This window comes from Vulpes lagopus, chromosome 9, assembly GCF_018345385.1.
Source record: "Vulpes lagopus strain Blue_001 chromosome 9, ASM1834538v1, whole genome shotgun sequence".
Classification (NCBI taxonomy): Eukaryota; Metazoa; Chordata; class Mammalia; order Carnivora; family Canidae; genus Vulpes; species Vulpes lagopus.
Genome location: NC_054832.1, coordinates 63,658,586 through 63,672,861, shown reverse-complemented (window position 1 = coordinate 63,672,861; position 14,276 = coordinate 63,658,586). Strand labels below are relative to the sequence as shown.

The following is a 14,276-nucleotide window of genomic DNA, read 5'->3' as shown; positions in this document are numbered from 1 at the left end:
TGTGTGTGTGTCTCTCATGAATAAATAAATAAAATCTTAAAAAATCACAAACATTGTATAAAATATTCTAAGAAGGAATACAGGCTATTTCATTCTTTGGTAGCCTATTTATTCTCAAAAGCAGTCTCTGAAGGACAAAATGTACTATTCAGGGGAACACACAGGACCACTGGTCAAATCCAATACGGGCCTTTGGGATACCTGATCCAGAGTCTTTGTGGAACGCAGTGCCTGGGGCTGAACTAGTTCCATGTGAGGGGCTCGTATGTAACTGCACTCAAGCAACTTTCTACCAAGATTGTGGAAATATAGGAGAAGCTGGTGAAGTCCTACATTATCTTCTTTATCTGTAGCCATCAGTTTTAAGTTCACAATGATTTTACTCATTCTGTTCATTAATGTGAATTGAAGAAAATTTTATTCAACTAGAATGGATGCTGAGTTATATTTGTTAATAAGTAATATCTTAACATTCTAAAATGTGATAGTTGAAAAAATTTACGGTAGAGAGCTGGTCACAAAGATATTCTAAAAATTTTTATTTTTAAAGTTTTGTTTTTTTCCCCCATCAATGACAGTTGACTTGGATGCCATCCCAAGTGCTAAAGTACGGGACCACAGAATGGTAAGAAGCCAGTTATAGTTTTTCAAGCTAGTGTTTGGGGGATAAAAAATTTAGGAATATGGTAAGTAAGTAAACCAGTTTTGAATATTGAATTAAGAAAAAAATCTTGTCTCATCTGTGTAGTGCATAGGTAGGGATATATTAGTAGAATATGCAGAGAGAAAGCATATTGTCATATGAAAGTATATTGTGATTGTAAGACATTAGAGCTAGGCTGTTCACGTTGGTCTGTTTTTAGCTTTGTGGCTTCAGGCAAGATATATATTCTTTCTGTGCCTTAGCTTCCTGATCTGTAAAATGGGATAATATTACTTACCTCTGAGAGTGGCTGTAAGAATTAAATTATTATTTGCAAGGCACTGAGGGATAGGCCTAGCAAGTAATTTCTCTATAAGTGTTTATTATATAAATAAAAAATAGCTCAGGTTGTTGCTAGGATTAAGTGAAATACTATATTAGCATGGGGCCTGGCCCATGAGTGCAGTGTGTTTGCTGTCAACATCATTAGTGGCAGCGGAAGGAGGAGTTAATAATGTTAACTAGTGGTGAGGCCTGTTAAGAAAGTAAGCAAGGTTAAGGGCATCACTCTTATCCTGAGGAGGTTACATCCGTGCAAAGACTGAATGAAGGGAAGGGATGAGCTGCTTTCATGCAACAAATCTGTATTAAATACTTACTGTGGGCCAGGTATGATGCTAAGGTGCTGGGGGGTACTGGAGTGAGCAAAAGGGACAAAAATCTCTGCCCTCAGAGGGCTTGCTTTCTGGTGAGAGGGAGAGACAATAAATAAATAAAATGTTATGTTAAATTGTGGGGTTCTAGAGAAAATGATAGCCTGGAAAAGGGGGTACAGAATATCCTTGGGTGACAGGATTTATAATGTGAAATAAAATGGGGATGAAAGGCCTCACAGAGTTAAATAACATTTAAGCAAGGGCATCAGGGAGGTGGCCATGTGAATTCCCTGAGGACACATCTGGAGGAAGAGGTTTCTAGGCAGTAACCCTGGGCAGGAATAGGCTTGGTGCACACAGGGAGCAGTAAACAGGCTGCGGAGGCTGGAGAGCCATGAGCAGGGGGGTGGGAGCAGTTGGGGTAGAGGGGTGATGGCCTGGACCATGGAACCTCTGAGCCTATCACAGGATTTTGCTTTTTACACTGAACGTGTTGAGAAGCTTCTAGAATTTTGAAGCAGAATAGTGGCAAGGCTACTGCTATAGTCTAGTCAAGACATAAGGTGATTTAGCCCCAGGTGGGAGCAGTGGAAGTGCTCAGAAGTGGTTAGAGTCATTTTGAAAGGAGACCGGATAGAATTTTGTCATTGACTGTGAAGTATGAGAAGTCAAAAGTGGACTTCAAGCGTTTGGGTTGGGATTTGCAGTTTATAGCAGTGGCAAAGCAGGAGAAACAGATTTGCGAGTGGGTAAGATTAGGAAGTTGATTTTAAATATGGTAAGTTTTGGGGCGCTTGGGTGGCTCAGTGGTTGGGCGTCTGCTTTGGCTTGGTCGTGATCTCGGCATCCTGGGATTGAGTCCTGCATCAGGTTCTCTGCAGGGAGTCTGCTTCTCCCTCTGCCTGTGTCTGCCTCTCTCTGTGTGTCTCATGAATAAATAAGTCAAACCTTTTTTTAAAAAAAATATTTATTTATTTATTCATAGACAGAGAGAGAGAGAGAGAGACAGACACAGAGGGAGAAGCAGGCTCCATGCAGGGAGCCCGATGTTGGACCCGATCCCGGGGCTCCAGGATCACACCCCAGGCTGCAGGCGGCGCCAAACCACTGCGCCACCGGGGCTGCCCAATAAATAAAACCTTAAAAAAACAAAGTAACGTGGTAAGTTTTAAAATGCCTTTTAGACAAACAATTGGACTGGCAAGTAGCAGACAGATAAGAGTTCAGGAGAAAAGTTGACACTGGAAATAAATTTAATTTTCCAGTTAAAATGACAAACAGCATTATAGCATTTTCAGATTATAAAGGTAAGGCTTGGCTTGGCTGTTTTAGTAGCCCAGGGTAACCAGTTGATAGCTCTTGGTGCTTCAGTTTGAACTGAATAGGACATTGCTAACAGCTACCATTTACAGAGAGACCACTCTGTGCCAGATTCTTGACATTTCTCTGAAGTTCACAATAGGGCATCCTTATCCCTATTTGACATAAGAGGAAACGGCTAGCCCCTGGTCACACAGTCAATAAGCTGCAAAGCCTAGATTTGAAACCAGGCTAGTCTTGAGAGCTCCTCCTCATCCCCATACCACACCTATTCCTGAAGGCTCTGTGGGTCATGGGTTTCTCTGTATATGGCAGCCACATTTCTCAGGGAAAAGATACCAAAATGTAACAGCTGGGATTTTGGTTCAAATCCTGGATTAGTAACACCATGTTTTGCTGAGTTAGAAACTCAGCACAAAAAGCTAATAAATTTGGGCTCTTCGTCTTCCCAGAAACTGGATTGTGTGGAAAACACAAATGAAAGTGGTGCAGGTTGTCATGGAGAAGATAGAGCTTGCATGGACTTGGATCACTCTTCAGTTATGTGAAGGACTCTGATGAGGAAGAGAGGTTGGCACAGTGTGTATGCCGTGCTATATTAGATGCTGTTCACGCTAAAAAGCAAAAGTAGATTCAGTAGATGTTAAGTTAAAAAGGAAAGTTAAGTGCAATATATAGAAGAATTCAGTAAAAGAAAAGAGCTTTCTGATAATCAGTGTTGTGTATCAGTGGAATAGATTTAGAAATTAATGAATAGCTCTTTAGTGGAGTGTTCTAGCCTATCCTAGCAATCTACTGGGGAAGTGGTTGTAGGTGACTTTAGGCTCCTTCCAGTGTATAAGGTGATATTATTCTCCTATATGTAGGTCTGTTAACCTCTTGAGAGCTCATCACAAGTGCAATCCTAGTGTTATTTTTTCTCCACTCTTTCCCTATCTGTGCCATATTTTTGTGATAGCTGCTGTCACATAGGGCTATCATTATCTGAGGACTTGCCTCCTCCTCTCCCCCCGTGGTATTACGATCCACTCCACAGCAGAAACTCTTATCTTTGTTCCTTGCATGGAGGACACAGTAAGTCTGCTATACAGATTTATTGAATGAATGAATCTGGGCAATGGTTTAAAGACTTTTAATGTTTAATTGGGTTCATTGCTTTGTACTTTTTTGTCAGCAGTATTGTGACCCTTAATAAAATAGTTATTTTCTGTAATTTGGGGGCATTGGAATGTGGTGTAGGAGGCAAGTAGCCAGTCCTACCTTTCCCCATCCTTTTTTTACTAATTTGGGGGACAGCATGGAGACTTGTGCCTCTTGGTGCTAATTTGCTGTTTTTCCATCCAGGACTAATAAAAATCATTAATATATGATGTTTCTTTTAGTCCAGAGAAGACTCTGATGATTTCTTGAAAACTTCATTATTGGAATCTGACAGTGCTTTTATTGGTGAGTTATATTTATTTTACCAATCTAGTTCTTTAAAGGTTAAATATTACTTAAGTATTTTTCTCTGTACTTGACAAAAGTCAGTACTTTACTGTTTTGCAAAGTGGTAAAAAGGGAATATTCTACTAATTTAATAATCATCAAAATGACTTATTCTGATTTTGAAAATTTTATAACCAAAATGAAATTTAGAAGTCATAGGAATGGTTCATACAAAAATCTGTACATGAAATTTCATAACAGCTTTACTTCTAATGGCCATAAACTGGAATCAGCCCAGATGTCCTTCAGTAGGTGAACGGTTATGTAGTACATCCATACCATGGAATAGTGCTAAGAGACCAGTGGATCAGGATCAAGGATATTTTATCAGTATCAGTATCTTGGGTATGAATGAGACTACAGCTCTTCTTTTGCAAAATGTTACCACTGGGCAAAGTATGCAAAGGATCTCTATTATTTCTTAAAAATGCATGTGAATCTTTAAATTTTAAAAGGTCATAAGAATATTTTTAGTCTTAAAAAAATCTCATGGTACCTTTACCTTTCTTCTTAAGTATTGTAATATACACTTAAAATTATGTACCCGATCATAAGCATTTATGCTGTTATAGGGCCATCTGGGAATTATAGCTCCTACATATTAGTGGTATTTCATGAGACTAAAATTACAAACTACCCTATAATTATTTTTTAATGAGTTTTTCCTTTCCATGATGTCATATTGTGGAGAGTGAGTAAAGGTAGAGAAATCAGAAGGAAACAGGGATGGGGAGGATCTCTGGAGGCATTAGGGAAATGTGGCCTGTTCCTGTTAACAATAAAGAGAGGTTGGGACACTCAGAATGATGTCTTGGACTGTTTCATTATACTAGACCAAAGGTACAGCAATCTGTCTTTGCTGTTCCACAAATATCCCACAGTCTTGACTGTTACCACTGTTCTAATGAATGTGGGTAAAGCGTGTGTGTGTGTGTGTGTGTGTGTGTGTGTGTGTGTGTGTGTGTGAGAGAGAGAGAGAGAGAGAGAGAGAGAGAGAACCTAGATGAAAGTTCTGAGGATCTAAGTGTATAGCATGTTGACTATAGTTAACCATACTATATACACAAAGGTTGTTAGCCTTATTGTCAAAAACATTTTGCAGAAATTCCTGGGGGGCTCAGCGGTTTAGCACCGCCTTCGGTTCAGGGCGTGATCCTGGAGACCTGGGATCGAGTCCCACATTGGGCTCCCTGCATGGAGCCTGCTTCTGCCTCTGCCTCTGCCTCTCTTTGTGTCTTTCATGAATAAATAATTAAAATCTTTAAAAAAATAAAAAAACATTTGCAATATGTAATTGACCCTTGAACAACATGGGTTTGAACTGTGTGGATCCACTTGCATGTGGATTTTTTTCCCAGTAAATACAATACAGTAAATGTATTTTCTCAGTAACATTTTCTCTTCCTTTATTGTAAGGATATATATGATATATATTTAACATACAATCTTATGTGTTAATCGACTGCTGGTGTTTACTTCTCACCACTCCTAAACATCATTGTGTAAGTCCTAGCTAATGTGCTAAGAAAAGGAGTTAGATTGGGAGGGAGAAATAATTACTGTCTTTGTGCACAGATGACATGATTATAGGAAATCTGATCAATAAAAGAAACCCTGGTATAATAATACAGCATGGTTGTAGGATACCAGGTTAATATATAAAAAGTCAGTTGCTTTCCTATTTGTATGCTACCTGGAAGACACAAAATATAACACTGCATAACTTCATTTATATGGAATCTCAGGAAAGGTAAATCTCCTGAGCTTGAAAGCAGCTCAGTGTTTACCTGGGGCTCGGCAGGTAGGTGTTGTGTTTCCTGTGAGCACAAGGGAACTGAGGTGACAAGCATGTTCTAAAACTAGATTGTAATGATGACTGTACAATTCTATAAAAGTTACTGAACTGTGAACATTTGTAGTATCTGAGTTTTATTATATGTAAATAATACCTTAAAGCTATTAAGAAAGTCTTGGTTTAGCCTGGAGCAAAAAGATTTGAAATAGTGGATGTTTTAAGACCTCTTTTGTGTGGTCCTCCTAGGTGCTTATGGCGAGACATATCCTGCCATTGAAGATGACATCCTCCCTCCACAGGGAGCTCCCTCTGCAAGGGAGCGCAGGAGGAACAAACTGAAAGGACTGGACTTTGTACGTATGAAGTGTCTTTTTCTTTTTTCAGTTTAGGAGTTGAAAGTTCTGGGTTCTGGCCCATGCTAAATTGGCATGGTCCAGTATAGAAAGAGCACTTGCTCTGGGAAGAGGTGGCCATAGGTCTAAATGTAGGCTCTACCACCAAATAGCTCCCTGGGCTTAAGCAGGTCATTGAACTCTGGTTGTTGGCTTCTTTGAGGTAGTATTTTCTTATCTCTTAGAGTGGTTATAGGACCAGTAGTACCTGGTACAGAATGTTCAGGAATGTTCATTCCACCCCCCTAATCTTCCTCCTTCCCTGTTGCAGGCTATATGGATTTCAGAGAAGGTACAAGAAGCAACTAATAAACATTTATTGGAAAGTCTGCTTTATCCTCTTACTCTATAAGAGTAGGCATGTACACCTAGGAAGAGAACTGTTGGGGTGTAGAGTAACTATGGTCAACGTTTTGAGGAATTGCCAGACTTTTCCAAAGTGGCTGCACCATTTTACACTTGCACTGCAGCGGGTCCAGGTTCTTCATCATGGCTACACTTGTTACTGTCTCTTTTGTTATAGGCATCCTAGGGAGTGTGAAGTAGTGTCTCATTGTGGGTTTGATGTACATTTCCCTAATGATGTTCAGTACCTTCAAGATAGGTCTGTGCAAATCCTTTGGCCATTTTCTAATCAGGTTGTCTGTTGTTGGTTTGTAAGTTCAAATACATAAAATTTGAGACACAACCCTTATTAGATGGATGATTTGCATAGTTTAATCTCATTTTGTGTTTTTGTGTGTGTGTTTTTTTTTTTTTTTACTTTCTTGAGGGTGTCCACTAAACTACAGCAGCTTTTAATCTTGATGAGGTCCACCTCACTCTTTTACTGCTTATCTATGAAACCATTACCTAACCCAGCACCATGAATTGTGTTTTCTTCTAAGGGTTTTGCTCTTGAATTTAGGTCAGTGATACACTCAGTTCATTTTTATAACTAATAGGAGGTGTAGGGGTTCAAATTCATTCCTTTGCATGTGGACAATCCACTTGTTCCAGTACCATTTGTTGAAAAGGCTCTTCTTTCCCCTAGTGAATTAGGTTGGCTCTGTTGTCTGTAAACTTTATGGGCTTATTCGTGGACTCTGTTCCCTTGATCTGTGGGTCTTTGTGCCATTACCACCCTGTCTTGATTACTCTAGCTTCATTGATTCTAGACCCGTTGTTTCAGTTTTTACCTTTTGGGTACTCTAATTCCCCACTTGCACCCAGCCTGGCTGCATTCAAATATTACCATCACAAGTTCTGGATCTTCATCTGAGCCTGCATGAATAAACAACAGGGGTTAGAATATAAATACTACAGATTTCCATTTTTTATTTTGCACACTGTACATTTATCAGGGGCAAGAATATTTTTAGGCTCACTGATTAACGTTTCAGTAATGACTGTTTCTGAAATTCTGTTTTCTAATTGTAGGATAACAGTCATCCTAATGTGCCACCAGATGGTCTCTCTTTAAAATCGGTGTCCAGCATAAATATTGATCAGCTTAGAATGAAAAATGAGGAACGGATGCGAAGACTGAATGAAATTCAGAATAAACCAGTTAATACAGGTAAATAGCCAGTCTTGGTGGACTACAGCATATTCTGTAAGAACTTAAACCTGTTTACAAGGAAGTTCTCACTAATGCCTGGGGCTGGGGAGAAGAGATGGGATGAATTTTGAAATCCCTTTGAGTTATAAGGCCTAGAACCATAGACACTATCCAGGAAAACCTGGACTTTGGATCAGCTTTGGATCCGATTCTACTGGAGGGTATGCTTTTTCGAGTGGATTCTAAACAGATGGAATTTTTATTAAATATATCCAAGCTTTCTTTGCTTTCAGCAGGAAAGATGCTGGTTAGTATCAGCACCTCACTTCCCTTACTGAAGTGGGGGATTATCCGAAATTAACTTGAAAACTTGGTGTTCTTTAGATAATACCTCTATTATAAATTTATAGTACTATGAAGATTTTTTTTTTTTTTTTTTTTTTTACTTTTTTGCTTGGCTTTCAATACCACAAAGCAAAATAGCCTCAGGTGGTTTCTTTTTAGAATAGAAGCCAAGGGTGTGGTATTTTCTTTTCTTTTTTTTCTTTTTAATTTTTATTTATTTTTGATAGTCACACACACAGAGAGAGAGGCAGAGACATAGGCAGAGGGAGAAGCAGGCTCCATGCACCGGGAGCCTGACGTGGGATTAGATCCCGGGTCTCCAGGATCGCGCCCTGGGCCAAAGGCAGGCGCTAAACTGGTGCGCCACCCAGGGATCCCGGGTGTGGTATTTTCATTAGGGCTTCATGGTCTCCCCTTGTTTGGGTGAGCAGCAGGTTGAAGTATGCTCACGGAGCGCAGGCAGGCAGGATGGTTCCTTAGGCAGGTAGTGAGCCCCTTGATAGAGTGATCTTTTGAGAAAATTCCCTTTAGTCTGTTGAGCTATATACAGTAATTTTCTAATAGTGATTTTCCTATCTTTAACTTTATTAGTTTAAAACTAATACTCCTACAATCTCCAGCAGTCAGGATATCAGATGTATTGGTGGTGATACCATACCAGATGCCAGCACATATGGTAAACTGATGGAGCATATCTTACCTGAAAAAATGTGGATCAGTGGGAAAACAATTCTTTTAATCTGTACTGAGGATGACCTATTCCTCAATTTCTTTTAGAACCAGTAGAGGTAATTAATATTTACCAGGAATATGTTTGTTTAAATTGAGAGAAAATAGAACATTTAAAGAATCTCTTACAGGTTTTCAGCTTCTAAACTTCTTTTTAACATTGTCCTTTCAAACAGGAGCTTTTTGGTACGATGTGGATTGATTGCTCATTAAATTGACTGCACATACCCCTTTGCTGGGCTAATCCTTCACAGACCGGGAGATGTAATTTAAAAAAAAAAAATGACATCACAGGGTAGGAAGACAGATTTTCCTATTCTATCTAATAAGTAAAATACAGATCTAGAAGTTGAGTACATGCAATTAAAGAATGAAACATAAATTAAGGATCTACCTTTTAATGGAGTTAGACACTAGCCTCCTAGATTAGGTAAAGAATGGAAGTAATTTCATCTCTTGTCTGCTTGTCTAGTGCTTTCCTAAAAGGACTTCATTTCCTTAAAGCATTACAGGTTTGACTTCTAAAAGTTTGCTAAATTTAAGTTTTTAAGACTGCGTACACTCCTACAGTCTCCTTTGCTATCTTTGGAATCCCTGTGGGGTTTGTACCATGGATTCACCTTATTCACTTGACCATTTTCTTCCTACATCTAAGATAAGGGGCCTGGACAAAACAGTACTGTGTAGAATGAAATACTATGGAGAACTGCAGGGCTGGAACAGGTTAAATTAAGGGAGATGTGTGTTCGCTTCACCTCCTTGCCACCAGTGTGCCTCTTGCCTCTTTCAGATGATGAGAGCTCACTGGTCGACCCTGATGACATGAAGCACATGGGGGACGATGGCTCGGACTCTGCAGCAGCCGAGCCCTGGCTGCGCCCAGGTACCTCTGAGACGCTGAAACGGTTTATGGCAGAGCAGCTGAACCAGGAGCAGCGGCAGGTTCCTGGAAAACCAGGCACTTACAATTGGCAGGGCCTGTCTACTGCCCATGGTTAAAATAAATCGGTGTTGGACTCAGCAGTGCCTTTTTAAGGTGAAAGGAATGTCACATCTGAACCTTAAATAATATTTGTGCTACTTTGGGCCCCTACCTGGAAGTCTCTTACACAACCATCTGTATATAAAGGTCTATTTTTTCCCATGATGATATATAATGATGTATATTATGTATATAAATAAAAGGCAATGATTAATTTATAGAATGTAGAATTATATAAAATTATTTTTGCACAATTTTGCCATAAATTGGGGTGGTAATGAACTCTTGGAATCAACTACCATATGTGCATTATTTTAAATACTGCCTGTAAGGTAAGGTGAATAAAACAAGTGTCTTAATACTGTAAAACCAGAATATGCTTGTATGTACATTTGCCATTGTTCCTCCTATTCAAAATAATTCATTTAATAAATACATTGGTTATAGCTGTGACTATTTCAGTTGCTAGGTAATGAATCAAATGTGCTAGTTATTTCCATGTCATTTATAGCTATTCATTCAGTATAAGTGATGGGAATCATAACTGATTTTATTCCCACCCATGAGCCATATACTAAATATCAATCACATCTTTCTGCCTCTATTTTTATGCAAATGAGGACATTACATTTGCTAATTTATATGACTTAACCACTTGATAGAAATAAATTACTTATTACCAGTCTCAGTTTCTTATTTTAACTGGAATTGAGGTTTCTAGACAAGGTGTCTTAGAAGTTATGAGAGAGATAGGAACCCCCAGGGGTCAAGGACAGACACTGGAATCCTTGCTGTGCCCACCACAGACCCTTGGATAAGTGAGTCAGTCTTCTGTCCCTCCATAAGTGGTATTTTTTAAAAAGTAAAGATTAATACAAATTCTGGGAAATAATAATGCTTTGGTTTCAGTACTAGGACAGCAGAGAACGCCCCCAGGCCCTACTTCTTGCACACTGCCACTAATGGTGGACAGGATCAGACAGGTTTACTGCAGGTGTGAAATTTCTCCATTCTGTATTTTAGCTGCATATAGATTTTATATTTAATACTGCAAAGGTTTTTCCTCTTACATCTTCATTTGAAGGTATCATGAAAGCCTCTGTCTCAAGACAGGGTCCTGATTCCATACCATAAAATAACCACCAGGTCATTTGAAATACTTACTACCCTTCAGACAGACTGGAAGTCATGGTGGTTCCCAGCTACCAGGGTGGGCGACTCCCAGCTCTAGCATCCAGCTGGGCTTGCACAGGGCTATCTTGGGGGAAGAATATATGGTAATACCTCTAAATGCACTGTTCAATAACATCATCTAAGAGAGGTATGAGAGCAAAGACTGAATACTTGAAACACAATCATTATCTTGTCATGTTCCATTTTTCTTCAGATGCCACTGTACCACACAATTGAACTAACTCCTAGGACACACAGTATCCCAAATGGGACGTCTGCTCTTCTTCACAAACGGTATAGCCTTATCTTGGGTTATTAATATACAAAATTTTAACTATGAATATCCTATGGTTGAAAGATGCATGATCCTAATGCCAAAAACTGGAAAGAAAATACCAGACTGAAGAACACTGGATTTGTGGTTCGTTCTTTCTCTGGCTGAGTTGTTTGGCTTTTAACACAGAATTAATGAAACATGGGGCTTGTAGATTACACAGGTTTTGATTGCACTGATGAAATAATCCAAAAACTTTATTGACCTATAACCTGATTAGAATATGCCAGATGAGAATCAATATTGTACAGAAAGTTGTACAGAATTTTTTTACATAGAAAACTTTACATCTGTACCATATACATTTTATCCATCTGAAAAAATTTTCTACATCCACTGTTAATACGGAATGCTTGACAATCTTTTTTTTTTTTTTTTTTTTTAACCATCAGAGCACAATTCACAGTATGAATACATTTCCAGTAAATCTAACTCCCCCAACCATGCCAGGTTTGTTATTTTAACATATTCAACATTAAATTCTGTACATAGAGTAAAATCTACAACAAGCCCCGCCACCCAAAAGAAAAAAGTGACAGCAACCTAGATTCATTTTGCAGTGATTCAAGTTTCGGTCCATGAAGGATCAACTCTATTTTAATGGCTCATCTTTAGAAGCCCTAAGAGAAGTATATTACAGGTAGTTAGGTCAGTGGGAGGATTTTCTACCTTTGTTGTTGATCATGACAAGTGTCAGCCACAACAGCTTTCTGGGCATGTTAAACCCTCAAAATTCCACCCCCCCAAGGGCAAAACCAAAACCCCCACAAAATAAAAAAGACAAAAAGTTCAACCCAAATGTTTAGTGCATTTGACAAAATATTATAGGTATTTAGCAAATGAATAAGAAAATAAAGAAATTAAAATAAAACAGTGCAGGAAGAACTATATAATGTTTAAGATTTTTATATTACAGACCTGCATCTCTGTACATTTTTCACAGAAGGATGATTACCAGTATCTCAGATAGCCTGAGTGTGCAAAAATCTTCAGAATAAGAATACCATAGTTGCTAAATATCTTTTACCATGAACAATAATTTCTTCTTTTTCCCCCCACCCCCCAATTATAAACATTTTATCCTTCAAAATACAGCTCTCCTGAGTTGTACTTCTTGCAGAAGTTCAAATCTTTACATCTGTAGTTCTTTGGGTAAAGTTTTACTTCCACACCTGCCAAAAATATGTGGGGCTCTCCCTACCGCCAAGGACAGGGAAGGACACATGAACACGAGCTGACACTGTGGAAACAGGCTTTCTGCTCAACATGAGCCCAACGTGACAAACAGAATCCACCAGATGACTAAACAGGGACTGGAGCGTTGCAAGTTTGAGTTACAGTTCTAAGCATCTTTACCAGTAACCCTCAAACACTGCAATTCAGAGAAACCATTTTTCAGGTAGGAAACCTCAGCTCCAGGGTCCTTTTCAAGAGCAGAGGGATGTAAACGCCAACAGAAAAATACCAAGTTGCCATCATTGCTTGTTTATTCCAAGTTCCTGTTCGGGTGGTTGTGATATCTGAAAAACTACTCCAATTCGCAGAAAAAATCTTCTAAGAACGGCACGAAGTTCAGGAATCAAGTCAAATTGCATAATTTCACATAAGAGAGGGTAGTAGAATGACGCGTGAGCTTTAAACTGGGGGGGAGGGGGGGATAAATTTCTCCATTAGTATTGCTTGCATTCCAAACCACAGAAGCTCAAAATGCCTTTACAGTCAAACCACTTTGGGGCCCCGCACTGATCAGTGAGGACAGAGGAAAGGCATCTGCATAAAGCAATGACTATACTGATTATGGAACTGAAAGAGCAGTAGTCAAAAGACTCACTTAACACAAACATTATTCACTTATCTATCCTTACTTTGAAAAATATTTTCCATTATATTTCCTTGACAAACTTATGACAGACTTTTAGTACTTATTGCTTTTGCTGGATAAAAAGCAAAGGAAAGAAGACAAGCAAGAACCAGAGTTGAGTTTTTATAAGCTATGGCTAATTGAAACAATCTTATTTGTTAAAGAAAATTTTAATTTTTAGGGAAAATTTCTACCTAATACTGCCATATTAAAATTGCAATGTCCAGGCAAATATACATTCCACGTTTATAGTTCAACTGAAATGACCGTCTTTGCTGGAGTTCCTCAATCTCTGAATACAAATTGCCTGCCTATCCCCTTTTTTGCTCTCCACACCCCAGGAGGGACAAGGAAGCCTGCAGTGGAACCAGACATGCTGGGGTTCGGAGTCCTTCCCGGCCACATGGCTGCTGATGCCTTAGGTCACTTCTCCAAGCTTTATCCAGCCCAGGAGTCGGAAGGAAATGCATGTGGACTAGAGCACATGACTTGGGATGAACATCCCCGTGGCACCAAGTCACACTGCACAGCCCCTCTGGGGTGCTATTAACCACCATGTCCCAAATCTCAGGCTACCTCACTGCATTTTTAAACCAATTCAGGGATCATGGCAACCCATTTCCATTTATGTGAGCTGTAAGTTGCTGTATTTTTGAAAATCTGAAATATGTATTTATATTTAGTTATATATTTTAATTTATAAAGATTTATAAAATATAATTTGTATTTAATATATAAAATATAAATATTTTAATTTATCTTTTCTATTGGCTTCAAATTGTTAAATGAGTTTTGGCCCATTTGCTAGAGGCTCTGTTACAAGGAACCAATAAATATGCCAAAGGAAGGGCTGGGCCTGGGACCCAGAAACAGCCTCAGGTGTAGGGGCAGAGGATAAAGCTAGAGGTTGGGCAGGATGGCAGTTTTCAAAATGGGGCAGGAGAGACTTCAGTGGTCAGGATGGAAACTGCAAAGTGTGGGGGAGGATTGATTCCTTCGTTACTGATCCCCTACAAAA

The 14,276-nt window shown here is 39.1% G+C and overlaps 2 protein-coding genes across 17 annotated transcripts in view; one reads left to right on the top strand and one right to left on the bottom strand.

Annotated features, from left to right (window-relative positions):
* CSPP1 (centrosome and spindle pole associated protein 1) overlaps positions 1-11,407 on the top strand; it is a 133,643-nt gene extending 122,236 nt beyond the window's left edge. For all 16 annotated transcript variants that reach the window (XM_041769304.1, XM_041769315.1, XM_041769314.1 and 13 more), the window contains 5 exons: positions 579-625; positions 4,002-4,065; positions 6,149-6,255; positions 7,714-7,852; positions 9,699-11,407. In XM_041769304.1, coding sequence (XP_041625238.1) covers positions 579-625; positions 4,002-4,065; positions 6,149-6,255; positions 7,714-7,852; positions 9,699-9,907 — 566 coding nt within the window. In that variant the 3' untranslated portion in view covers positions 9,908-11,407. The remainder of the gene's footprint in view (positions 1-578; positions 626-4,001; positions 4,066-6,148; positions 6,256-7,713; positions 7,853-9,698) is intronic.
* Positions 11,408-11,561: 154 nt separating this feature from the next.
* Positions 11,562-14,276, bottom strand: part of ARFGEF1 (ADP ribosylation factor guanine nucleotide exchange factor 1) — a 141,409-nt gene continuing 138,694 nt past the window's right edge. The window contains exon 39 of the mRNA XM_041769300.1: positions 11,562-13,037. Within this exon, the coding sequence (XP_041625234.1) occupies positions 12,873-13,037 (165 nt within the window). The 3' untranslated portion in view covers positions 11,562-12,872. The remainder of the gene's footprint in view (positions 13,038-14,276) is intronic.